The sequence below is a fragment of the Chenopodium album genome, chromosome 3 (genome assembly GCF_948465745.1).
Source record: "Chenopodium album chromosome 3, dcCheAlbu1.1, whole genome shotgun sequence".
In the NCBI taxonomy this organism is placed as follows: domain Eukaryota; kingdom Viridiplantae; phylum Streptophyta; class Magnoliopsida; order Caryophyllales; family Amaranthaceae; genus Chenopodium; species Chenopodium album.
In genome coordinates this window covers 71,127,147-71,153,697 of record NC_137836.1, presented here as the reverse complement: position 1 = coordinate 71,153,697, position 26,551 = coordinate 71,127,147, and the positions used below count along the sequence as shown (strand labels likewise).

Genomic DNA, 26,551 nt, shown 5'->3' with positions numbered 1-26,551 from the left:
TAATGTAGTAAAAACAACTACTCGTATAATTTTTTTTTAATTTTATTTTTTTTTTTAAAATTTGAATAAACAATTTGATCTGAAATTCATCTCATATAGCAATTTCTGCTAATGATTTGAGCATAAAAATTATTCAAATCTACTTTACTGATATAATTTAATACAATTCAATTTCAGCAAAATTATTTTTAGTTCAAACGAAATCCATTCAACTCAGCAAAAATAAAGTAATAAAAATTGAGCCTTATTGAGTGAAAAATAACATAGCTAGTTTTCATAAGAAAGAGAATAAACATAGACATAAACATTAATATTTAATACGTACTCCCTTTGTCCTAAAATTACATTCCTACTTCTAGCATTAATCTCTCACATAATACAGAGAAGTAGAAATGTAATTTAGGGACGGAGGGAGTATATGACTTAAATACACTCTTTTTAGTCTTTTATAATCGACTACTAGACACAGTGTACGATAAACCCGACACGACCCAATGTCAAACCTTGACTTATTTACACAACACAAATGTACTCCCTCAAACTCTCTCACTTGTATATCCAAAGTGAGCGTGCAAGTCACACAAGAAAGACGGTGCAACCATGAGAGTGACTGACCATCAAACAAAAGAAGACGTTAATTTGACACCCCCAAAAATAAACACACTTCTCAAATTCAAAAACCCACTCCTTAATACAGTTATAATTAACCATTATTCTATTTGCTTCGGATTTTGCTTCGTTTCTCAATATTCCCCTTTACAACTCCCTCTCTCACACTACACTCTGGTATCTTACTACAACTATAAAGCAATCTCAAACAGCTCTCATCAAATTTATACTAATTAAAAAGCTTAAAAATGGCGGATTATCATCATTTTTCAGAGAGATTTTGAGTTTTGTATTTGTAGTATTCTCAAAGCAAGAGATTATCAATTAATCAATCCATCAATCAACCCTTTCCAATCTCTATCATCTAACCGCTCAAGATTTCGACTCTTCTTTATTACCTACCTTTTTATTCATCTTTTTCTTTCAACCACAGATGATTATTTTGTTATAATCAGACATAACATTGACAAAATACAGATTTTCTGAAGAATTTTTTGATTTTTTTTGAATTTTTTTGGGAGTTTTTGGAGTTGGGTTGTTGTAGTTACTTGCCCATTTTGTCTTCTTTTGGGTTGATTTGTTAAGATTTGATTTGATTTTGATTTTTTCCCGATTAATGTTGGTGGGTGTTTGATATATTTTTTTGGGATTTTATAATTTTGTTTTTTTTGGGAATATTTTTGGTGGGGTTTTAATGGCGACGAGTGAAGCTTTATCGTTTAGTGTGGTTTCTGTTGTTGAAGATGTTCTTCAACAACATGGACATCGACTCAAAGGTCTTGATTTAGAATCCAGAAGAGCTGAGGAAGCTGGTATAATTTCCTCTGTTTTTAATTGTTATTTCATGTTTTTTTTCCTTTTGATTAGTTAATTATTCAAATTGTTAATATGAATGTGATTTGATTTGTGTTAAAATGGTTGTACTAAATTATAACTCGTAATATGACACGAAAAAAATGTGTTTGTAAGTGTTATGTAAGTATGTAACACTAGATAGAAGTGACCCGATCACGGGAAATAAATTCTTGGTTCATGTAGTCGACCCGTTTTTTTGGATCAAGGATTTAGAATTGCTTTTACTTTTACTAACTCATATGGGTTGTCTATACTTTTTATGAAGTCGTAGTTTATGAGAATTTTTAATTTGTGAAACCAAATTGTGTTCCTTATTTTAAAGTTCAATTAATGTGTGCAATTTAGGCTTTGGATCAGTTCTTCTTAAATCATACCCTAACTAATTGGCCTTTTGTGTATGTACTATGATAATTTCGGTGAAATTCAAACTTATATTAGTTGAATTGAATTGTATAAAATTGTGGGATCATTTTGTTATATTGTAGAATGAATAGTGTTGGGGGATGGTGTTTTTTGATGCTAAATTGCTAAATGAAAATTCATTGATGTACTTTATGTAGCAATGAGAAGATATGAAGCAGCTAGTTGGCTTAGGAAAAATGTAGGGGTTGTCGCCGCCAGAGACTTACCGGCGGAGCCATCTGAGGAAGAGTTTAGGCTTGGTTTGAGAAGTGGATTGATCCTTTGCACTGTCCTTAATAGGGTTCAACCTGGTGCTGTGCCAAAGGTTGTTGCTCTTGTCTGATCTTCTTTTTCGCCTTTTGCTCATCTGGGTGTTTCTGAAATGTTGCTGATATGTAATGGATGACACAATTGTAGGTGGTGGAGAGTCCTGCAGATTCTGCTTCTCTTCCTGATGGAGCAGCTTTATCTGCTTATCAGTACTTTGAAAATGTTAGGAACTTTCTTGTAGCAGCAGAAAATATGGGACTTCCTACATTCGAGGCATCTGATCTCGAACAAGTAAGGATTTAGTATGCTATTGCTGCTAAGATGTCTTGCAGATTTAAAAGCCTCGCTGTGCTGATCATTATAACTAAAACTGTAGTGTATAAGAACAAGGATTTCAGCTGGTCTGCTCATTTTGTAATATTTATGCCTTTGTGTTTTTAGGGAGGGATACCAGCAAGGGTGGTGAATTCTGTTCTAGCTCTCAAATCTTATCATGAATGGAAGCAAGCCGGAGGAACTGGAGTCTGGAAATTTAGTGGAAATGTGAAACCCACCACCACTTCGGTGAAACAGTTTGTGCGTACAAAATCGGAGCCTTTCACAAATTCACTGACAAGGAATCCATCAATGACTGATAAATCCTTGAATGCACTTTCTCACGACATTGACACTAACAAACTGGTTAGTGCAAAATAATGGCCATCTTCTTTTGTTTACTATGGGCGTTGAAGCTTTTAAATGTTACTATGTCCATAGCATTCAAGTAACAACTTATTCCACCTATTTGCAGCCAAGTTCTCAGTCCCTGAGCTCACTTGTACAAGCACTTCTAATGGATAAGAAGCCTGAAGAAGTCCCACAGGTTAGTTTGGATGTATTAGCAGGAAGCATGACATAGTTATAAAGATTTATCCTTGTTTGGTTATGCGGCAATGTAAATGAGTTTGTTATGAGTTTTTAACAAAGAGCCGCATTTTAATGTCCATGATAGTGCGTGCACACTCACTTCAATATTACTAGCATAACAGTTATTGGCAACATAAAAGTGTTCTGTCACCGAGTATTCATCAACTTTGCCATTCGAGGCACACACTTAAAGAAAAAAACTGTGGAGATGCTTACAATGCTTCAGTTATTAGTTCTAGAAAGTGTTGCTAACCACGGTGGCAGGTGGCAAATGTCCATAGGCAAGCTATTAGTTCTTGACTTATTTCACCTGTGTGTTTGAAAAGGATTGAATATTTTGTGATGATATATATACTTTATAATCATCATTTACAGTGTCGTCAACTTAACCAGTACTTTTCCCTGAACTTAGCCTTTTATGCAATGCAGTTGGTTGAATCAGTTCTTAGTAAGGTTGTGGAGGAGTTCGAGCAACGCATGGGTTCGCAAAACAATATGGTATGTAGATAGGCTTCTAAAAGAACCGTTTGTGCGACAGATTTATTCTAAAATTTGCCGGTCTTTTTAAGCTTATTGAATTTCCACCCTTGTTTGTGTTACTAAAGGCTTATCAACCAAGCCAAGCTACAGCAAAAGAATTTTCTGCACCACATGGGAAGAAGCCTTTTTCAAAGATGTCTTCTGAAAATTCTAAGGCAAGTGATCGTATCTCCTTAATGAATATATGCATGTGAAGTTAAAGTAACACTATAACTTTTGGTATGAAAGGGCTTTGAGACAAATTTAGCTTCATGTATTAGTACTTTTCTCTTTATATGACATCTTTTAATGCCATACTGAAGGTAGGAGATAGAAGCTACTCTTTGACCAAGAAGCAAGAGAGCTTATGTGGCAATCAAATTAATGCTGAACAAATGAGAAGTCAAATGGTGAAGCAAAAAGAGATCGTTGATCGTCAAGGAAGAGATGTCCAGGTTAGAAATTGATGTAGTCTCTATTCGTTAGCATGAACTTTCATCCATCTTGAGGGTTCTTATTGGTGCTAACTGACTTTGTAGGAGTTGAAACTCACTCTTCGTACAACTAAAGCTGGCATGCAGTTTATACAAACAAAGTTCCAAGAGGATCTCCACAATCTTGGTATGGTGATATGCTTGCTTTTTTGGTCATTTCCTATCAAATTGTATCAAATAAGTGAAATGAGGAAATTAAATTGAGGGTTATGACTTATAAAACTTGCTGATGTTGCCTTTGTTAGGCTCACACATGTATAGCCTAGCTCAAGCTGCTAGTGGGTATCACAAGGTTCTTGAAGAAAACCGTAGGTTGTACAATGAAGTACAAGATCTCAAGGGTAAATTGAATGCTACATTTGCCTAAAGTTCATTCTTTCTCTGGTTTAGTAATGATAAACTTCTAGGCCTATTTAAAGCAAACTAACTCTTTGATATCCTCGTAATAGGGAGTATTAGGGTTTATTGTCGAGTGAGGCCTTTCTTAAGTGGGAATTCAAGCTTTATAAGTTCTATTGATCACTTTGAGGAAGGGAATATTACCATCAGAGCACCTTCTAAGCATGGAAAAGGTCTCAAATCATTCAGCTTTAACAAAGTATTTGGTCCATCAGCAACACAGGGTTAGTTTTTGGCCCTTCTTAAATGTAATACTATTAACATTTTCTCTTCTTTGTTCAGAAAGTTTCTAACTCAATGTCATTCATTATGTAATACAGCTGAAGTCTTCTCAGATATGGAGCCACTGATTCGTTCTGTGCTTGATGGTTACAATGTTTGTATATTTGCATATGGGCAGACAGGTTCTGGAAAAACATTTACTATGGTAATCTATTGTTTAAACTGATATTCTATTAATAAGCTCCTATTTTAATTTTGTTTTCCAAACATACTGATGAGCCCTATATTTTATTTGTATCTTCATTTTCAGTCTGGACCAAAAGATCTCACAGAGCAGAGTCAAGGTGTAAACTACAGGTCTTTGGGTGACTTGTTCTATCTCGCAGAGCAGAGGAAAGACACCTTTCGCTATGATGTTGCTGTCCAGATGATTGAGATATACAATGAGCAAGTCAGAGATCTTCTTGTGAGCGACGGGCTTAATAAAAGATATCCTTTTTCACTTTTTGAATAGTCATGAATTCATTTCTTTTGTGGGTATGTACGTTTGCTGCTGAGATGTAACTACATGGTTCTTTCGACTTACTGGACATTCATTAATAATTGATTTTGTACCACATACTTCAATACTTACAAGATCATTCTACCATCAGCTATTTTCCTTAACCCATTTATACATTAGAAATTCGTAACAGTTCTCAGAACGGACTCAATGTCCCAGAAGCAAGTCTTGTTCCAGTATCATCAACATCTGATGTCATTCATCTGATGAATATTGGACATCGCAACAGAGCAGTTGGTGCAACAGCACTCAATGACCGTAGTAGTCGTTCTCACAGGTGTTGAACTATACACTTTTCAATGTGTTGGTTTCTCTTTCTGAACTCGTATTAATTCTGAACTTGTGATCTTTTTGATCTGCAGCTGTTTGACTGTTCATGTTCAAGGGAGAGACTTGACAACTGGCAACATACTGCGTGGCTGTATGCATCTGGTTGACTTGGCGGGTAGTGAAAGGGTAGACAAATCAGAGGTGACTGGAGACAGATTAAAAGAGGCACAACACATCAACAAATCTCTATCAGCTTTAGGAGATGTGATTGCTTCGCTGGCACAAAAGAACGCACATGTCCCATATAGGAATAGCAAATTAACACAACTGCTCCAAGATTCTCTAGGTCATGTCTTAACTATCTAACTACAACCAGCATAATATTTTTCAACTCTCAAATTATATGTGTTTTATTGGCTGATAAGATTTTATGTCATTGCAGGAGGGCAAGCCAAAACACTGATGTTTGTTCACATAAGTCCTGAAGCTGAAGCTGTAGGAGAGAGTCTAAGTACGCTTAAATTTGCAGAGAGAGTAGCCACTGTTGAACTTGGTGCTGCACGAGTAAATAAAGACGGTGCAGATGTGAAGGAGCTCAAGGAGCAGGTAAAAGCTAGATTTTGGTATTCATAGCATGCTTCACCAGTGTTTTCACCTATACACTTCTCATATTTTATTTCTTGCATCTGTTTCAGATTGCCACTCTTAAGGCAGCCTTGGCAAGGAAGGATGCAGAATCTGTTCGTTCTCACCAGTCGGGATCCAGCAGCCCTGAAAGATATAGAGGGAAAGCTGATGTTCCTTCTCCCCTTCGTACCAATCAAAATGGCGGAACATTGTTTGATGTGAGTAGACATCAACAATCAATGGGAGATATAGCCAACTTTGAGGTAATTATAATGGCTACATTATGAATCTTGCTAAGAAAGTTCATCATTATAAATTGAGCATATGAAAGGGATAAAATGTACAAGTGTCGTGATTTTGTAGTGCTGGAGCTGACTGAAGTTATACGTGCTGTGTTTTACTTATAAGTTCAGAGTGGTTGTTTCTTTATGACCAACCTTCTTGTTTTGACATTACATATGGAGACACCTCTTTGCATAAGCCATTTTTGTTTAAATACTCCGTAACAAAAAGCTAGATAGACAGACTGAATACTACTACTCTAAATTGCAATTAAAAGGTGTTTGTGATGATATGATGGAAGAGGTCATGCTGGTTTTTCTTAGACAAGAATATAATTGTTGGAGAATCTAATCTTTGAATTTGCAGGTCTGTAACAAGTCTGCGTCAAGACAAAAAAGGCAAAGCTTTGATCTCGACGAAATGTTGAAAAACTCACCTCCATGGCCCCCTGTAAATAGTCCTGGGCAAAAGTATGGATACGATGAGAAGGACCTTGATTCTGGTGAATGGGTAGACAAGATAATGGTAAACAAACAAGATTCACTTCCGAAAGTAGGGACTCGTTTATGTTGGGAAACCGCAGAAAATGGACCCTTGGCTGATTCTTTCTACCCAAAATATTTTCCAGAAGACACCAAACTATATTCAGAACAATCGTATAGTATGTTCAGTGGAAGTAATCAGTTCGAAGTGACTAATGCAGATGACTTGGACGAGCTTGATGCTGCCACAAGTGACTCGTCTGAGCCAGATTTGTTGTGGCAATTCAATCATAGTAAACTCCCTACACTTTCCAATGGTAGTATTGGGTTAAAGTCCAAGAAACTTGATGGCAGGCCTGCTAAGAGTCCAGATTTGAGGTAAGCACTGACTAGCAGTTAACTTCACTGTATAAAAGAAAGTCACTAATGCTTCTCTAAATTTGTTATTCAAAGCTCAAAAAATATGAACTTTTGTTCACACTACTATTTTTTCCCATCAAAATCTTCATCTAATCATACTGTTTCATGCATGCTAATGCAATATTTACGATTACAGCAAGTCGATGATTCCTGCTCTAAGCCCCTCACCATCAAAGAAGCTACCAAACGGAAGTCAAATACAAAAAAATAGAAGGCAGCAACCAACATCAGCAGAAGCAAAACGGAGAATTGGAAATAGAAAGCAGTAGATAATTTGATTGTTTGTCCAAGGGTAACTTTTGCCCCTTCATTTTTTTTTTCCCGATCTTTTTTACTGGGGTGTTTTTTTTGTCCCTTCGTCGAAATTTGGTGGTTGTTCAGTATTTGAGGGTGAGAGAGAGAGAGCTGTGTGACATACAATATATTTTTTTGTTCTTTTGTAACGTTTGTTACTTATATACAGTTGAGCAATAATTCCAGTTGCTTGAATTTGTATACAAACTAAGAAGCTAAAAAGCAGAGGAGTTCCACTTGTGTTCATATTGTGCACTTTCTAACTGTATCAGGCGTGTTTCACAGTTTTCATGCTGTACTGATTTTGATCTATGAATAAGCTCTGTTACAAATACCCATAGAAATTGCTGCATATTAAATGCAGTAAATAAATCTTACTACCTGATTGCTTCATATTTGTCTGTTCATGGATTTATGAGCTATTGTGGTTGTTCTGTTGTAATCTATGCTGAAGAGGGTGCAGTATGTAGGACACCTAACCCAAGTTCACCTTGACATGTGTGGGTTTTTATCAGTGTCGTGGCTATTGTTAATGCTCCAGAGTAGTAAAGTCAGGCATGTATTTGAACATTGGGGTTGCCTTACATTGTAGTCTGCTGTATACTAAAGGAGATTTTACCCAAGCTGTAGATAAGCAAAGCCTCCGGAAGACTTATATTTTCCAGGCTTGATTTTCTCTATCCAATATCCATACACAATATGGGTATCTAGTTTGGTTTGAAAAGAATCATAATCTGGACTATGCTGTTATATTACCCTTGTTCTTTGTACGTCAATAACTCATTTATCAATTGATCTATTCCAAAGTGCTTGGTAACTCCTATTGATGTGTGCCAATAGAGTAGACATGATGGCTGTTCATGTGAAGGCATTTTAATGCACTTAAGCTTCTTTATTTCACTTAGTGAATTCATTTTGAAAGTGTTGAAACATGAGATACCGGTAATAGGCAGAACATTGAAGAGTAAGCCGAACCATATAAGTCAGATGTGAGCCTGAGAACTTTCTGAAGTAAAATATGATTTCAGTACAGCTTACTGTGATAGAATCAAATCTTTACCCTCCCAGGAAACCAATGTGGCAGCTCATAATTTTCTGAGCTGATGAATTTCCAGTAGAGTAGACTATATTCTGTAATGGCAGGGGGATGAATGCTCAAAAATGCAAGTTCATGCAGTCCCTTGTATTTTCTACTATCCTTGATAATGACTTATAAAGTTATAGTGGTGACTTTGGGTGGCAATTGTCTCAGCTCTTGCGGAAGAATGCTCCAGCTGTTTTATTTATAGAGCGACCCGTATAACTTCAGACCAGCAATGATAACACTGAGCTAAGTGAAGCAGATGAAGAAACCAGGCTACAGCAAGTAGTGCAATCCGCAATATAAGAATGTAACACTGCACGTAAAAACTAAGTATTTACTGTGTCATATAGTGGTGGATTGGCTGGTTGCACTTGTATGGGATGTGATTTGGAAGATATCAACATTCTTATGTGGTAAGATAAAGGGTGAATATGGTGTAGATTGTAGAGTGGCAGCCTTAGAGCATCAGCAATGGAGAGGATTACTCTCCTTTTAGCCATCCTTTTTTGTACTTTTTAGATTCCTCTTGAATGCCGAAGTAGCTAAAAGGATCATCTCTTGGACAATAAACTAGCATTTCCTTTCTGTGGAAAGGAAACAATGCCTCGTTCCATGTGCAAAAGCAAGCAAAAGCAAACAACAGAAAAAGAAAAAACAAAAAAAAAAAAAGGGAAATGTGTCTGATGGAGGCAAAATGCCAAACCAACGTCAAAAACCAACGGTCAAATGGCAAACATGTACAAGTTATCTTGTGACACTTGTCACAACGAGAGTGGTCACGTATTTTTTGTGACTTAAATCTTTATAACGGCTATAACTTGTTAACGGTAACTTATTTCAGAAAACCAAAAACACCAACGCCTTCTTTGGGACGCATGGATCCTGCAACGACATTAATGTACTTCAGCGTTCTCCGGTGTTTGATGATATAATAAATAATCGTGCTCCACAAGTTCTGTTCACTATTAACGGAAATAATTACAACAAAGGATATTATCTCACCGATGGGATTTATCCAAAATGGTCGACATTCATAGACGCTATTGCAGTCCCACAAACCTTAAAGGATAAATTGTTCACTACACGTCAAGAGAGTGCTAGAAAGGATGTTGAGCGTGCATTTGGTGTGTTACAAGCTTGGTTTGCAATAATTAGGAAGCCTGCTTTGGCATGGAGTGTAGAGTTGATGTGGAAAATCATGATGACTTGCATCATCATCCACAACATGATAGTTGAAGACGAGCGTGATACATATTTAAACTATAAAGATCCACTCTAGAATTCGCTCAAGAACAACCTTAAAATATGCAAGGGTCGTCCTCAACCACAAATGCAACAACATTTACCGTAACTCTTGGGCAGTATGATCCTGATAATTTTAGTAGATTGATAGCTTCAAGAGGGGAGATTCGCGACAAACAAGTTCATGAGGCATTAAAGAACGACTTGGTTGAGCATTTATGGGCAAGGTCAAGGAGCTCGGTTGGAAATTAGCATTTTAATAATTTTAAATTATGTGTGTTATTTTCGTTGCTTATTTTCATCCGTGTATTTCAAAATTTTAATTTATGTCTTTTAATTCATGTATTTCGTATTTTACTAATCTTGTATATTAATGTGAAAATGTATTAGTTGTCGTATTTTTGTTCGATTTATAATAATAATAATAATAATAATAATAATAATAATAATAATAAACATATTTTACAAACTAAAATAATAATTAAGTGTGTAAATAGGAGAGAGAATATATGGTGGGGTATATCTAAATAGGAGAGAGTATATGGGAAAGGATACTCATTGATGTTGGAAATATTTAAGAAAGAGGATAAGTAAAAGGATGGAGATAATGGGAAGTGATGTGGAAGAAAGAGAGTGTGATGTGTCAAGTGGAGGAAAGGAGAGAAATTGGGAAAGGATTGTTGCATACTCTTCATTGCTGATGCTCTTAGATCTCATCTTTCGTCTCTATTTCTATGCTCTGACATCGCGTTGTATAAGATGATATTATAGTATTTTATTGTGAGACTAAGAGCACCCACATTGGTGGGCTAGCTCACCATTTTCTCTTTCTTACCTTTTTACTCCACATCATCTCCACATCATTTCCCACTATGATGAGTTACCATTGTAAGTCACTCTTCTAATTTTTCTACAATGGTGAGTTACCCCACAATTCTCTCTCCTACATCATCAATACCCCACCAATTATTAATATTATTATTATGTTTTAATTATAGTGATTTAATGTTAACAAATTCAATACTTTTAATTACTTCGTTTTAAAGTAGTCACTACATACAATACTTAATTTGATAATATTTTAATGCCTACAAAAACAATTAATTTATGATCTTATATTTTAATTATTATTTCTAAAAACTTTTAAATTAATCTTGTTGAGCATGAGTATTTTCAAAATTATTAAAATAACTACATACATTAAATAATTATATAAATTAAAACAACAATGTTACAATCAAATTATTGGATTAATAATAATAAGAAAAAACATAACGGAAATATCCTAAAAACTAAAAAGCTTTCTTCGACTACTAGTTACCATCATTCATTACCAAAGTGACGCCATATATGTTCAAGCAAGTCTTTCTTTAATGACATATGAATCTCTCTGTTTCGTACATTGTTTCTATTTGCCGTATAACCTACTGAACTTAGTTTGTCTAATCTTCCACGTCTCACTATGAATAGTTCGTTTTCACCTTGGTTTGATGATTCACCAACATTTTGAGGTTGGTCAGCGATAAATTCAGATGCATCTTAATGCAAATAACTTTCTCGTTCATCTTCAACAATCATATTATGCATGATAATACATGCCATAATAATTTTCCATAAGATTTCTGTTGACCAAGCAAGAGCTGGTTGGCGTATTATAGCGAATCGAGCTTATAAGACTCCAAAGGCACGTTCAACATCTTTGCGATAACTTTCTTGCGCTGCTTTTATGTGAATAATCTTTGTTAGAGGTTTGTGGAAGCTTGATTGCTGGGATAAATGCTGCCCATTTTGGATATATACCATCTGTAAGATAGTATCCCATATGATATGTATTGCCGTTAACATTGAAACTAACTGATGTGTCTAATTTATATAGTATTTTACCCCCGTCCCTTGGTCATAATTAGTAGTGTTTTTGGCTCTTTAGAGCCACTTTTATTACTAATTGGTGTTTTCTAGTGTTTTCGTAGTTTTGCTTGAGTTTTGTAGGAAATTGCACTTTTGGAGCATTTTCTCGGGTTTTCATGGAGCAACTACGCACATTGGAGGAGCACGACTGTTTTTGAAGCCCAAGGCCGGTTAGAGTTATCAAGCTGGTGATTAAGGGCTCGGTATATATGATACCGGGGCATTTGGACCAAGTATTCAAGACCCGAAGAGGAAATCCGGATTGGGCCGAAGAATCGGAGCCCAATCGAAGTCCAAGCCTCGAGGTGGAATCGGGCTCGATCGGGCGGGCGCGCAATTAAGGTGCTGCTAGAAAGGCCAAGGCGCGCCCGATCGGGTAAGCATTAGCTCGATCGGGCGCGGCTGCTTAGAAGAGAACGCGAAGAAAAAGGCGGGCCCGATCGGGCGACCCTTCGCCCGATCAGGCGCGTGATTTTGGAGCAACTGATTTGACGAGCACTTAATTTCTAATTAGGAATGTTTTTTAGAGTGTTTAAGTACGATATAACTGATTTTTGTTTAACTTCTTCTCTTAGACTTTCTCTCTCTACTTAGCTTTAGATTAGTTTCTCTCTCTACAACTTTGTTCTTAACTCAACTCCTTAATTCTGATTATTTTGGTAACAATTTCTCCTACTTTAATCTCAGTTATTTACTTTAATTCTTTCATCATGTTTCCTTTAATTTATTGTTTTTCTTAGTTTATATTTAATTATGTCTGAGTAGTTTCCTTTCTAGGGTTTGTGGGGATCCATAAATAATATGAAGGGGTAATTTATTGTTGTTGATTATCAATGCTAGATTAATTTCCTATTGATTGATTTAATGCTCTGTGACTAGATTAGGCCCGATCTTTTATGCATGAGTTCGACAATATTAATTCGAGATTCGAGAGATGAGAATTGATGTTTAGGTCTAGTTTCAATAGGTGGACTAATTTATAAATGGTTAAGTCGAGATTCGAGAGATGAGATTTAATACCGGTAAATTAACTCTTTGATTGTAATGCGTAGCGAAAGCCCTTTATGATCTGATTAATTGATGCATTGTTGATTGATTATTATGTTTTTTCCCCTGGAATATTGTTTATTGGTGAACCTATACCCTAGGATTTTATTAATTGGTTTCTCTCTACTTTTATCTCCTTTAGTTTAATTTCATCATATCTATAATATAGTGACTCTATAATCTAGATTATATTAATTAATTAGGAATGGAAAGACTCGTTTCCCTGTGTATTCGACCCTACTTCTCTATCTATTTTAGTTAGTGGTTTTAGGAATTACTTTTGATTAGATGATACGACTTTAGCCTATCACTAACCTATGGGGCTCGACCTTCACAAATATCATCAAACATTGGCGACCGTTGAAGGACATTTATATCATTAAAGGAGCCTGGTGTGCCAAAAAAATCATGCCATATCCACAAGTCTTGTGATGCAACTGCTTCTAAAATGATGGTTGTTGTTTTACTTCTTCCTTGGTACATTCCTTTCCAAGCACGTGGACAATTTTTTCACTCCCAATGCATACAATCAATGCTCCCTAACATACTAGGAAATCCACGAACATTACTATCACGAAAAATTCGTTCTACATCTGTGGGTGTCGCCCTCCTCAAATATTCTTGTCCAAATTTGAGATAACCCCTTCGACAAAGTGTCCAAGACACTCTCTAGCTGTACTTGCTGCAATTTTGAGGTATTCGTCAACTGCATCAGCTGCTGAACCATAAGCCAACATCCTCATAGCTATTGTGCATTTTTGTAATGCAGATGCACCGAGTCTTCCGGTAGCGTCAGGCCTTTGTTGAAAATATACATCACTTTCACTTAGTTTTGTAACAATACGCTGGAAAACATGTTTACGCATGCGAAATCTACGACGAAACATAGCGTCATTGTAAAGTGGTTGTGGACTAAAGTAGTCGTTGTATAACCTCGAGTCAACATCTTCACGGTCTCTTGGTACATACTCCCTTTTTTTCTTCACACATGAGTGGATGGAACTTGAAAAGATGAGGTCACAAGAGGGATAACAACAGAATTGATTGCTTCGTTCCTCAATCAATTCATCTTCTTTACGTCGTTGAGTAATTGATTCGTTCCACTCAACATATTCGTTCACCATATAATCATAAACGAACTCCTGAACTTGATGAATTTGAATCAAAGTCCATTTTTGAAAATAAAAAAAATAAAACAAAGGGAAAGTAGAAACAAGTGTTTACACTTAGGGTTTTTTTTTTTTTTTTTTTTTTTTTTTTTTTTTTTTTTTTGGTAACAAAAGGTATTTTCATTTGCATATATTAACTACAAAGGTAAACCACTATATATAGAAATTCATAAGTATATGGGCACACAACTCAAGATGATGAGATTTCTGATGAGATATCCAGATTTCCATCTAATAACAATTAAAGTTAATGCACACAACCCTAGACGATCAGAGTTTAGATAAAGTATTAGATTTCTATCCAATTACAATTAATTGTATGGGAAAACGCTAATCTAGTAGATATATAATATTATTGATAATGTTCTCAAATTGCCATTCAATTGCAACATAATGTCTAACATCCCATTCCAGAAGATGAAAGACTTACAACTTTAAAGGATATAACAATAACTAAATAAAACACTCCTGAAATAAATAATAAAACCATTACAACAGTAAAGGATATAACCATAACATTACAAATTAATAAACTAAACATCACAACTTAAGACAAACTACAAATTTAAGCTTAAATTAATTTAAAAGACGCTCAAACTAGCCTAAGAGATGGCTAAATTCCTCTTTTAGTTTCTAAAGAAGTTTTTCATCATCTTTGGTGAGGTGTGATTTTGCAAGTAGAACACTGAATAATTTGAACCTTTTCTTCTCCTCTTTTCTCTATCTCTTCATGTCATCTTGCTCCTTTTGATAATCCAACATTTGTTTTGCTATATTTGCTCGCTTCTCATCAACATTTAAGTATTGCTCTTTTATCATATTCATCTTTGATAGGGCTTGGGTAAACGAATCTAAACTATTAATTCCAGAACTAGCAACTGATTTACCTTTTCTTTTAGCCATTTTCACCCCATCGGGTCGTCCACGCCTTCCGTCATCTGTAGGAGTATCTGGTTCTGACCTTTTGGAGCTACCACTTTCACTGGTTTCCTGCACTTGCTTGTTTGTTGGCCTCCATTTATCACATTTACGCAGCTCTTCCCACACACTGAGTAAAGTGAATCGTGCTCCATTTTGTGCTGCTCTATACATTTCTTGAGCATCAGTCATAACATTGTGGTTGTTGGTACCACTCCCATTTTTACGTTGTGCTTTTGCGTAGCAACCAAACCATATATTTAATTCTTTGTTAATTCTACCCCATCGACATTTCATAGCTCTCAAAGTCCTACGTTGTATGACAAAAGACTTTTCTACCCTAGCTAGCTCATACAAAGCATATACACCTTTCCACATATCCCTTAAAGTTTGATTTGTCGCCTTTTCTGGATCATCAAGCGCACAATGAATCCAAACGGATACAAGTGCATCATCTTCTTGTGCTCCCCATTTACCACTGGAAGCGTTGTTAATCTCTTTTGGATCTACCACGTCAACCTCTTCATCGTCATTGTCATCATCAGTAGCATTGATTTAGGGAGGAGTTTTGTTACTACTTCCATCACCCTCAGGAGTTTCTGGATTATTACCTAGTTGGTTACCAAAATGTTGAGACATTGGAAACGTTGCACTAGATAAATAATTTTGGGGAAATTGTTGCAAAAATTGTTGTTGAAATTGGTTTGGAAATTGTTGTGGGAACTGGTTAGACAATGGTTGATTTGGAGGTATTATTGGCCGATTAGGAATGTTATAATATTACATTCTTTGAACATTTGGATTAGAAAGGGTATTTGGGTCAAATTGCAAATTAGCTTGAAAATTTGGAGAATTGGAATTCATTTGGTAATTTGGATTTTTTGGGGAGTAAAAAATATTTCCTTGATTTGGATTATTAGGATCCATAAGTAGGGTTAATATTTTTTAGATTTAGACAATATGAAAATTGAATGTTGTGGGTTAATAGAGAAAAGGTAAAAATTTACTTGTGAAAAATATGTCAATATTGGACTCTATTTATAGAAAAAATTATGACAAACTCAACGATACTTTTTTTTTTTTTTTGAAAAGCAATATAGATTTTTTTTAGGAAAAATACACTTTAATAATCCCAACTATTGGCGATTTACCTAGAATAATCCCAACTAAAGTTTATTTTCTAACAGTCCCAACTTTGCCTCTTATTTTCTTCCAGCGGTCCCAATGACCGGTAACCTATTGAATAGGTATTTTTTTTTTAAATTTTTTTATAAATGCCACGTGTCAACACGTGATTAGTTTAGAATTTAAAAAATTAGAAAATTAAATGAAATCAGAAACTTCAAAAAAAAATCAGAAAATTGAAAAAATAAAATTAATAAAAAAATCAAATATTAAAAAAAAATCAGAAAATGGAAAAAAAAAAGAAAATTAGCGGAAATTTTTTTTTTAAAAAAAAACAGAAAATAAAAATACAATTAGAAAATTCATTTAAAAATCAGAAAATTAAAAAAAAAAAAACAGAAAGTTAAAAAAATAAGAAAATTAGAAAAAAAAAAACAACAAAAATCCCAAAACCCTCCCAGCCAGCTTCCCTCCCCTTTCCCCGCCGGCGGCCAACCCCCAAAACATCCCGAAATGGCCGGCCGACACCCACACATATCGGAAAACACTCGACCGACCCAAAACCACCCTCCGAAACTACTTCTCGCTATTCCCCGACCCCTAAAACCACCCCCTCTCACTTCCCCGGCCATCAAAACAGCCCCTCCTCCTTTCCCTTACCGCCGTTTTGACGGTGGGGGAAAGGAGGTGGGGTTGTTTCGAGGGTCGGAGAAGAGGAGATGGTGGTTATGGGGGTCAGGAAATAGTGAGGGGGGTGGTTTCGGGGGTATTTTGGGCCGACCGGATAGTTTTCGAGTTAGGCGCGGGTGTCGGCCGGCCATTTTGGATGTTTAAGGGGTTGGCCGCCGACGGGGGAAGGGGAGGGAGGGTGGCTGGCTAGGGTTACGGGGTGGTGGGAGGGGTGGCTGGGTGGGTTTTGGGTGTTTTTTTTTTTGTTTCTTTAAATTTTTTTTATAAATATTTTTAATCTTTATTAATTTTTTTGAAATTTTTCTAATTGTCTGATTTTTATTTTTTTTTTGTAATTTTCGGATTTTTTTTAATTTTTTTTTGAATTTCTTTTTTTTTTTTTTTTTTTTCAAATTTCTATTTTTTTCTATATTTTATTTTATTTTTTTTCAATTTTCTGATTTTTTTTGTATTTTCTAATTTTTTTATTTTTTTGATTTTTTTTTATTTTGGACCAATCGTGTGTTGACATGTGGCATGTGACCTGTTGTAACAGGTTGTTGACCCATAGTTGACCGGTTGGGACCGTTGGAAGAAAATAAGAGGCAAAGTTGGGACTGTTAGAAAATAATCCTTAGTTGGGATTATTCTAAGTAAATCGCCAATAGTTGGGATTATTAAAGTGCATTTTTCCTTTTTTTTTATTACCGTTATAAGATATTTCACACTTTTAAATCTATACAAATATTTGGCAAATGTTCATGCATGTATCTAACGGCTACATTTATTCAAATGGTATCAAGTGTCCATTGTAGTGTATTGACACACATAAAAAACAGGCAATTTCATGCAAAACAACGTCGTTTCACACAATTAAAAAGCAAAAAAAATTAAAATAATGAACTTCATGCACACGGTCCAATGTTGTTAGTTACCTGGAAGAGAGAAGTGCCTCATCGGGTGAGTTACTCACAAGTCACCATTTACAATAGTGAGCTACCCCAAAGTATATTGTTCATGAAGTTATTCTTTAATTTAGTGTGGAATTACTTTTCATCTCACTAATAACTCCTAGACAATTATCATCATCAAGTGTTTATTTTCATTCCAGCAAAGAATTGAAAACAAAACCATGCTCTTTATTTTGATAACATCTTCGTCATTTATTAGAGACCTTGGTACAAACAATAAGCTTGTTAGTTGTTACCGTGCATAAAAGTTTAAAACTCTTCTTAGTGCACATATGAGAGCGCGCGATCGAACTGCAAAGCAACAAGTCCCCAAGATTTTACAAATTACAAGTTTAGTAGTTTACCACATCCACTCACTTTGAACTACAAAGTAAGTCTTTGTGGATGTCAACTAGTTTAATTGTAAAAGTATTAAGGGTGCTATCCAAAATATAATATCAAATCTCGTCTATATCATTATCTTTTGTAGCTTTCTTTAAAATAAAAAGACTTAACTTGAAAGCGACTCAATTTAGAGACTTACATGAGGAGGATTGATTCAACTTAATGCAAAATGAAGTTTTTCATTTGTATGAAATATTTTAACGATTCTAATTTTGAAATATCAAACTTATACTCCGTATACTTGTTCCAAACTATATAAACAAGCTACTTCTATTCTACTGTTGGGTATGGCCCAAATTTTATAAACCCATTTTTTTGGTGGAGTATTGTGCATATTCTAGAGACTTCTGGAATCTCTAGAATAATATCCCACTTGAATTTTTCTAGAGCATTATTGACATTGGAAGCTATTAGCTAGAATATAATACATGGTTCGTGAATTTTCTAGAACGTTATGGATACAAGAATGATGGAGGAATTTCTAAAATATTCCGCCCATTTCCTCCAAGCTCCATCTACACCTATAAATATAGGTCATGGGCATTCAATCATGATATACAACACAACACAAGAAGCCATACCATACACAAGCCTTCCTACATACTACACCTCCTTGTACTATTTACTTTTTTACAAATCCACTATTCCTACTTTGTAATACTCCTTAGAGAGTAATATAGAGAGAGTCCTATTGTAATATAAACCCTTAATTAAAAGAATACTTATACTCTCCTACTTTCAAATAATGGAATAAAAGTGCTCGTCGTCACACAGTATCGTGTGTCTATTTTTACTACTTATCTTGCCTCCACCTATCTCCTAATTATCTTATAGATATCTACATCTTAATTTGCTTCCGTTGTGCACTCACCAACCCTAACATCTACCATAATGAGAATAAATTACCAACGTATCAAGCTATATAAACCTATCTAACTTCTTCTATTCTATCCATGTGGATTAATTAGAGCAAATAATACATTTATTTAGAAGACTACTCTAACACTCCGTTTATACTATGACACGTTTAAAAAAAAAGGAAATTCTACACAGTAACCCTCAGGTAATACTATATATTATTTATTTACATAAGTTATTACATACCCTTTAAAGCAAAAGCCTTCGGAAAAAATCCTTAGTGAGCTCAAGAAGTCTCATTTTCAGGAAAATGAAGTGAAAATGTCTCACCAAAATCTGTTAAGGCAGTACAAGTAAAGAGAATGTGAACTTGTAGTAGTAGTAGGTGTCTTTGCATTCTTGGCTTGAGAAGGAGAAGAAGGATTGGTGTAGACACCCATTTGTGTCTCCCCAAAACCAAACCCAGTGATGAGTACCTTTCACGTCGAATCATAATCGAATGAAACGAAAGTGTGGAAAGGTCTAGTGTTGCGGAAAGTTTTTATTTCTTTTCTCTTCTTTCTGTTTTTGAAAACTTTATTTTAAGAAAACAGCCAATCCAGTTTGGTTGGTCCATGATATGGGTCCAATAATGGTGTAGTTGGATGGGGCTTGCAAAGACCTTTCCAACGATATATTATAAGCCCAATTCCGATGAATATTGAGGAAGTTATGGCCAATTTACTAAACTGGGCTCGGTTTGAGCTTTATGTGCGGCCCAATGATCTAGGGGAGGGCCTAATATGATTTATCATTCCTAATGCAATTAGGAATGGTTTTAGTCTTCTAGAAGGTTCTTTTCATTTCTAATTCAATTAGCATTGATAAGTTGACTTTGTTGACTTTTCAGAGTTTTAATCAAAATCAAATAACATTTTCGAAGAAATTACATTATTTTATCCTCCAGTACGGTAAACTTATCGGATTTTCGAAAACGCGTTAGAATCAAGACTGGCGTCCAACCCCAGGCCTTGGCGCCTGGAACCAGGCTTAGCGCCAGGCGCTAGCCATTGGTGCCTGGCGCCAGCTAGCCAGGGTTGGCGCCAACCTCGTTTCCTGAGCGTCAGACTCTGTTTTGTTAATTTTATCTTTTTGGCTGATTTTCTCTATAAATATCATATCAAAAACTCCGTTTTCATTCACCAATTCATCATCTACATTCACCTACAATCAAGAATCATCAACAATAAGTTTTAATTAGCATTCTTAAATTCATTCATCTCTTTCTTACTTGTTTTCATACAAAATTCCGCATTCACAAGATCTAGAAACACCTAGCCATATTCGAAGTTGCCTTCGCCCTAGACGTGAAAGGTTTAATTTATGAGGGTTTGGTCCCAAATCTCTCTTTCAATTATTTAATTTAATTGGTTGATTATTATTTTTCTTGAAGTTACTAACGTGTGTATTTTGTTATTAGAAAGAGGTACGAGGCATCAAAGTAAGTATTTTAATTGGTTTAATTGATATTATGATGTAGAAATCATGTTTATATTGTTATTATGATATTCCTAGTATCATGTCTAGGGTAAATTTAATATTAAATATGATTGCTATGATGCCTTTTATTCTTCCTAATATTCATGATTGTTAGTATCATGTAAGGATTAAAGATTTGATTTTTATTGCTTAGTGACATGCTAGGGTTTGTTATTAATCTTGTTAGTATCATGCCTAGGATCTTGCTATTATTATTATGCTTTAATATTAACATGAACATGATTATTATTATTATTATTATTATTATTATTATTATTATTATTATTATTATTATTATTATTATTATGATTATTATGTTGCTTGATGATATTTATTTTTATTGCTTGATCACCTTTATGCATGTTTAAAGGGAATTTGTACTTGTAATAACGCTTAATAAGATAATTAATAACCTTGTTAGGTTAATGTGATTATAATTCAAGTGATCGCCAATAATAGTTTATTTGTGCGTTAAATTCAACCAACATAGATTAAACAGGTTTAGGGTTAATCCTATTGATTGCATGTTAGTCAGAAAGCGCACATGAATACGAGCAGAATAAAGTAGAGGCCTATTATTAGGGCAGGTTCAATCTCTTTTAGGTTGGATTTGTACCTTCATCCCCAAACCCTTATTTGGTTCATGACCTTATAGAGTTGATGATCTCTTGGATCGTTAAGGGGTGTAACCTTCATCCTATGAACGGTTTACAAGTTCCTTAAAAACTTGTTAGCGACTCTTTTGCTCTATCTTCTTCCCTTTTGGACGCCACCGTACTTTAGTGTATGATCACAGTGGGGTTCAAGCTAGTGGGATTTAAAGGCTTGAAATTATTCCCTACAATTGGCCTCTCTCTAGTTGAGTACTTTCATTAATTAAGTTTTGTTGAATAATCTTATTTGGCAGTTGCAGCTTCCGTCAGAATCCCTCGACCTACGATATTGTGTTATCTATATTTCCCACTATCCGGTGAGAAACAACCTATTTTAAGGTGTCCACAGTTTCAGACTTTCAGTAGAGGATCCCAGGCAGCAATTTTTGGCATTAAACTGTAGTTAGTCTCCGATGCAGTTACCTACTTAATCACTAATCAGTCGCATTCATTAAATAATTTGGCAAAGAGAAATATGTGCAAAATTGGTGAACATGTTGAGGAGGGAATTTATGGTGGAAAACTTTCTTTAGTGACTTTCATTGTATACTTGAAAGATATGAACAGACTATTCTAAAAACTTTATATATGTCAATATTTCAGGGTGTTCTTGAACAGAAGTTGAGAGGTCATTTGGTATAACTGGAAATCTTATGCTTCAGCATATGTACACCTTATCTGGTATATATGTTCCTTTTTAGCATATTGGTATGCTGGTAATCGTTGAAACTTTCTCTTAGCTTGCAGGATGGATGCGGAAAACTATATCCAATTCTGATTTATTTTTTTAAATTAATCTTGTCTTCTTCTCGGCGATCATGCAATTTATGGTTGTTGAAGTTTTGGGACCCCATTAATGGATACAATGGTTTTTTGTTACAGGTGTTCAAAAAAGCAAAGTAGCTTTTGCTAAGATTACTTTCAAGAAGCCACATTTATTATTGTTGGACGAGCCATCAAATCATCATGTAAGTATTTTCCTCGTTGTGGTTATTGGTTGCTTCGTATAAAAGAGTGCTGATGGGCGAGACAACAATGCCCTCAAAATCTTGAATGTATTAGGTGGATGAATTATTAAATTAACAAACTTTTATGAATTGAAAAGTCAAGTTCTTTGTTGCATAGTCCATTTCTGAGTGTAGTCCGCGTCAAAAATAATGAAAAAAAATATGAAAATAATGGCTTGACATTTTCTCTTTTTCCGTTTGTGTCTGACATGTCACAAAAATATGAAAATAATGAGGATTAAATTATTTGTTCATAATATGGGGAACTAAAGGTTAACAGTTAGTAAATGTATTTGCTATATCAGATGGATTTGTTTATGCTATTTCCCAATATTGTTCTGTCATAATACATTTGTTCATAGTAGAATATTGCCAATCTTTAACAATAGAAGTTGCTAAGTTATGTGAAGAATCCTTCAATTTGGATTGTGAGTTTATTGTTCTATGAAGGAGACGTTTCAATTGAAATATTTCAGACATAGTTTTATTATGGTACTTAAAATTAACTGTAGGATTTAGATGACGTAGAAACTCTTACCCAGGGTCTTGTTATGTTACAAGGAGGAATACTGAGGGTATTGTTTTCTTTTATTTAGCGGTAGCTTGTAGCTATTATTTATTAATACTTTTTTTTGGCTCTTTTGCCCCAATTGATGGTAATGGTAATGGTAGTGAGGTTAAGTCCAATAATGTCTGTGATAATGCTTCCTCACCTCTAAGTATGTGTTGAAATTTTCATCATAACTTTTTATTGCACTATCATGGACATTTTTGTGAAACTTTCCTAACTCATTACCATTTCCTTCGAATGTTACTTATAACCTGTACCAAACCAACCATTGGAGCACAAACACAACAATCCTTAACTGGGTAAGTGATGTCTATGTCTATGCAGGTTAGTCAGATGAACACTTAATTTGCAACAATCCTTTCCGTGGGACATTCCAAGATTATAAGAAGTTATTGCACTCATCTTGAGTTGAGCTAGTTGTCAAAACATGAGTTCTAAAGTTTTTGAGTAGTGAACATAGAATAAGTTTTTATGTGGTCGGCATAGAATTTAACTAATGTGAAATGGCAGAAGTGTTTGAAACCATAGCAAACATGCTACTGTATGTTGCCACTAATTAAGTAGAGTGTATGATTGTGCTATTCTTACGAACAATTACTATACGACAATCACTAATTGAATATATGCAACATGCAAAAAAGTTGAAAAATAAGAAGTAACTAGTACGAAGTAACTATTAAGCTATATGGTTTTGTTACTCTTATGAATTATTTAGGTTCCATTTTGATGGATTAAAATTTACCGAATTGAAATAAAACAAAATGACCTAAACTATACAAAATTATTATTATTATTATTATTATTATTATTATTATTATTATTATTATTATTATTATTATTATTATGCAATAATAGTCCTTAGGAACTTTAGATTAAAATAGATGTGATTATCACATATATATGTACCGGTAGTTATCGTGGGTTCATTATTTTTTATAGTTTTGATATCATTAATAAAGTTATTAGTCTTATAACTCTTATTACGGAAGTTTAGTTAGTACTATAGTTATTACTCGTATTAATTTTGTATATTTCATTTTTTTTTAACGCAAATATCTTATTTGTGTCACTTTATACTTATAAAAGTGTTGTATAATTTGGCCAGGCCAAAAATTGGTGTCTAAATCATCCAAGTATCTATCTCAAGATTCTCAACGAACCCATTCAACAAATTCACATTAATTTCTTTGCAATATCGTTTTTATCTTATTATAAACGATTTCTAAGTATAAAGTACATACAACTGTACAACCATTATAATCATTGGTAAATTTGATCATCAAAATAGAATAAAATAGTTTCACTTAATATTGAAAAGTGTAAAACATAGTATTGTGATATGATAACTATGATTTTAATTACCATTACTACATTAAACTTTGCAAAAGTATTTTCTCAAAAAAATATTTAAGGAATTCCAAATACTTATTAGTGAAAAGTGTGTTTAATTTTTTGAATAGAAAAGAGAAATTTCCCTTCTCAAGGTAGGTCCAAAAAGCAAGCCGATGAAAGCTCTTGAAGGGTGTCTGCTCATGGAATAGAAAGAGTTTGTTGCATCAACGTAGTAAAAAAACGCTTACTTAAGCTCATCGATGTGTACTCCTTGGTTGTGAAAGAGAGGGCGGGCCGGGAATTGAATCAGATGCATCGAATGCCCTTGCCCTGTTAGTCAAAAAAGAAGGTAATGTCAATTTGCTTACTTGTTAGAGTAAGGAACTGCTATTAAATCTACAGCTAGTCTTTCTCTTGTGAACGACTCCGCTGCAAGAAGAGTAAGCGCTCTTTTCAATATCCAGTTTGTACGTAGGAGCTCTAAGCCTATCTGCTGTTGAATATCCGGTGTGAGAGTTAGAAAAGAAAGCTAACTTCACTTCATGTGTATCAGCTGTGATTGAATCATTAAGCGCTGCAGATCTGACCGTATAAAAAATTTGTCATTAGATTTCAGATGGGCAAAGGAAGCCAGGGAGTAGCACTAGTCTCAGGGGCATGTCCGGAGGAGGTTCTTAACAAAGGAGAACTTTGGCAAGACTTTCTCGGGTCTATGGTAATACCGTTTAAAGCAGCCCTCTGTCGGGCGAGAAAATGAAGAAGTTCCATCTAGGTAGATATACAACTTGTTATCTTAGTGTCAGTGTTTGAGGAACAACAGCAAGAAAGAGCGTAGCCATTTCCTCTATCTTTTTCCTTAGCTTAAGATGAGTTCATAGGCACAGTACAGGTTATGTAGTAAGAGTGAACAAGATCCGCTGCTAGTCTTTGCTTCGGTTGGTCTACGTGCTTTTTGCAAGATCGATCTAAGGTCGGGCATGAAGCTTTGGCTCAGTAGGCTTTGGGAAATAGAAGAGATCTCTTACCTTGCTTTAGCATGCCAAAAAGGTAGAACTCTTTCTTAGTGCTTGCAAAGTATTAAGGACTGCAAGAGCTTCGATTTAGACCAAAACAAATAAAAAGAAAGGTAGTTTACTTGCTTACTTATTTAAGTTTTAAAGTAAACTACCTTTCTCTAAGCAACCCGGGGCTTTCACCCACCCGAGCAGAGTCGAGCCTTCACTGCCTTTCCTCGGCTCACTTCCCTTATAGTGGTGAATCCTATGAGTCAAAGGACTAAGATCAGTCTATTGCTACTATACTGACGGTGATAAAGAAAGGGTGATTTGCTTACCTTAGTAAGCTCTCCACCGGTTATGCCTTATATGCTTGCCAAGATCTTTATGAATGAAGTCAGACTATTACGGTCGGGTAGAAGCTCTCACTTTCTGCCCATTAGCTTTAGAGGAGGTGTAGACTACAGTGAGTGAGTAGCCCCACTAGGAGGTCAATCGCATGTCCGAGATTCTGATTCAGCTTTGACCCTTCTCAAGGAGAGAGGACTATCAACAAATAATGCATTGCTCAACTCATCAGATTCTTCATTAGCCTGACTATGAAAGAGAACTTTATGGCAACAGGATCCACTAGTAACCGCCTTTTCTTTTGACTTTCTTTTATTTAGCTTTTTAACCTAAAGTTCGTAAATACTGGCACAAATACCCGAACATGGAATAATAGGCTTTGCTAACATTTAGTTCACGAAGTTCCAGTACAAACGAAGGTGATTTGCGAACTTTCTCTCCATTCATTGAGAAAGGGTTTACGGGCCAACATTGGCATCAAGACTTGGGTTTTTCGACCAAGTTTGTTATGAGGAACCCGAGCTCAAAAGCTTTTCCATGAAAGACTTCCCTTTCTTTAGGAGACCACCAGGGTGGAAGTAACTGGTTCCTTTCCTTTTTAAGAGGAAGTCGCCTAGAAAAAATACTGTTTTTACGCCCGTGGGACACCTCAATCCTCTTTAGAGGAGGATTCACACTAGCTAAGGCCAAGGAAGACTTTTAGGCTAAGGGATTTCACTCAATATTCACATTCAAAAGAGTCGGGGAAAAATTTCTCCTGAGCTTTTGAGTAATATAATAAGACATCGCAATCGCAGTGAGCAAAGAAGCAGCTTACGGGTCTTTCTTTCCTTTCTTGAGTTTTCCCGAGGAAAAAAGCTTCCCTCGAAGTGAAGTTCCCCCGCTCTCGAAAAAAATGAGTAGTCGGTCTTAAGCCTAGCCTCAATAAGAGTGTGTTACAGGATCGTCTTAAAGAAAGGCGAATAGCTAGGCTACAATGGAGGCCTTGCCCGCTCTCCGTTCTAAAATAGAGAAAGGGAATAGTGGAGCCAGGGAAGAATTATAACCGGGTTTTTTTTTTACTTTTTTTTACGACATTCTTTATTTTGTAGCTTAGAAGGCTGTACCCATCCGCGTTCTATCTATCAGATCAGAAAAAT

At 35.2% G+C, this 26,551-nt stretch overlaps 4 protein-coding genes across 4 annotated transcripts; 2 read left to right on the top strand and 2 right to left on the bottom strand.

The window, feature by feature from the left end:
• Positions 1–731: 731 nt before the first annotated feature.
• LOC145615737 (kinesin-like protein KIN-14I) lies at positions 732–7,798 on the top strand. The gene is made up of 19 exons (XM_081670774.1): positions 732–1,421; positions 2,025–2,191; positions 2,284–2,427; positions 2,578–2,817; positions 2,927–2,998; positions 3,472–3,540; positions 3,648–3,747; positions 3,892–4,016; positions 4,101–4,182; positions 4,301–4,396; positions 4,505–4,678; positions 4,775–4,881; positions 4,987–5,167; positions 5,356–5,515; positions 5,601–5,854; positions 5,951–6,114; positions 6,204–6,398; positions 6,784–7,277; positions 7,456–7,798. The coding sequence occupies exons 1-19, from the start codon at positions 1,304–1,306 to the stop codon at positions 7,586–7,588; spliced, it is 3,075 nt and encodes a 1,024-aa protein (XP_081526900.1). The 5' UTR covers positions 732–1,303; the 3' UTR covers positions 7,589–7,798.
• Positions 7,799–9,423: 1,625 nt separating this feature from the next.
• LOC145625300 (uncharacterized) lies at positions 9,424–9,976 on the top strand. The gene is made up of 2 exons (XM_081678359.1): positions 9,424–9,477; positions 9,539–9,976. The coding sequence occupies exons 1-2, from the start codon at positions 9,424–9,426 to the stop codon at positions 9,974–9,976; spliced, it is 492 nt and encodes a 163-aa protein (XP_081534485.1).
• A 3,233-nt stretch (positions 9,977–13,209) lies between these two features.
• LOC145625298 (uncharacterized) lies at positions 13,210–14,018 on the bottom strand. The gene is made up of 2 exons (XM_081678358.1): positions 13,512–14,018; positions 13,210–13,383 (listed from the first exon to the last, which is right to left on the bottom strand). The coding sequence occupies exons 1-2, from the start codon at positions 14,016–14,018 to the stop codon at positions 13,210–13,212; spliced, it is 681 nt and encodes a 226-aa protein (XP_081534484.1).
• Positions 14,019–14,783: 765 nt separating this feature from the next.
• On the bottom strand, positions 14,784–15,620 carry LOC145625297 (glutathione S-transferase T3-like). Its single transcript, XM_081678357.1, has 2 exons — positions 15,593–15,620; positions 14,784–15,502 (listed from the first exon to the last, which is right to left on the bottom strand). The coding sequence occupies exons 1-2, from the start codon at positions 15,618–15,620 to the stop codon at positions 14,784–14,786; spliced, it is 747 nt and encodes a 248-aa protein (XP_081534483.1).
• Between the last annotated feature and the right edge of the window lie 10,931 nt (positions 15,621–26,551).

Bases quoted from the DNA above. Each gene is read 5' to 3' on its own strand.
- LOC145615737 (XM_081670774.1), top strand. From the start codon at position 1,304: ATGGCGACGAGTGAAGCTTTATCGTTTAGTGTGGTTTCTGTTGTTGAA. The intron at 1,422-2,024 runs GTATAATTTCCT...TACTTTATGTAG, and splicing joins CAGAAGAGCTGAGGAAGCTG to CAATGAGAAGATATGAAGCA. The intron at 4,183-4,300 runs GTATGGTGATAT...TGCCTTTGTTAG, and splicing joins AGAGGATCTCCACAATCTTG to GCTCACACATGTATAGCCTA.
- LOC145625300 (XM_081678359.1), top strand. From the start codon at position 9,424: ATGGCAAACATGTACAAGTTATCTTGTGACACTTGTCACAACGAGAGT. The intron at 9,478-9,538 runs GTATTTTTTGTG...AACTTATTTCAG, and splicing joins GTCACAACGAGAGTGGTCAC to AAAACCAAAAACACCAACGC.
- LOC145625298 (XM_081678358.1), bottom strand. From the start codon at position 14,018: ATGGTGAACGAATATGTTGAGTGGAACGAATCAATTACTCAACGACGT. The intron at 13,384-13,511 runs ATTTGAGGAGGG...CCACGTGCTTGG, and splicing joins TCTCAAATTTGGACAAGAAT to AAAGGAATGTACCAAGGAAG.
- LOC145625297 (XM_081678357.1), bottom strand. From the start codon at position 15,620: ATGTCTCAACATTTTGGTAACCAACTAG. The intron at 15,503-15,592 runs GTAATAATCCAG...ATGACGATGAAG, and splicing joins ACATTTTGGTAACCAACTAG to AGGTTGACGTGGTAGATCCA.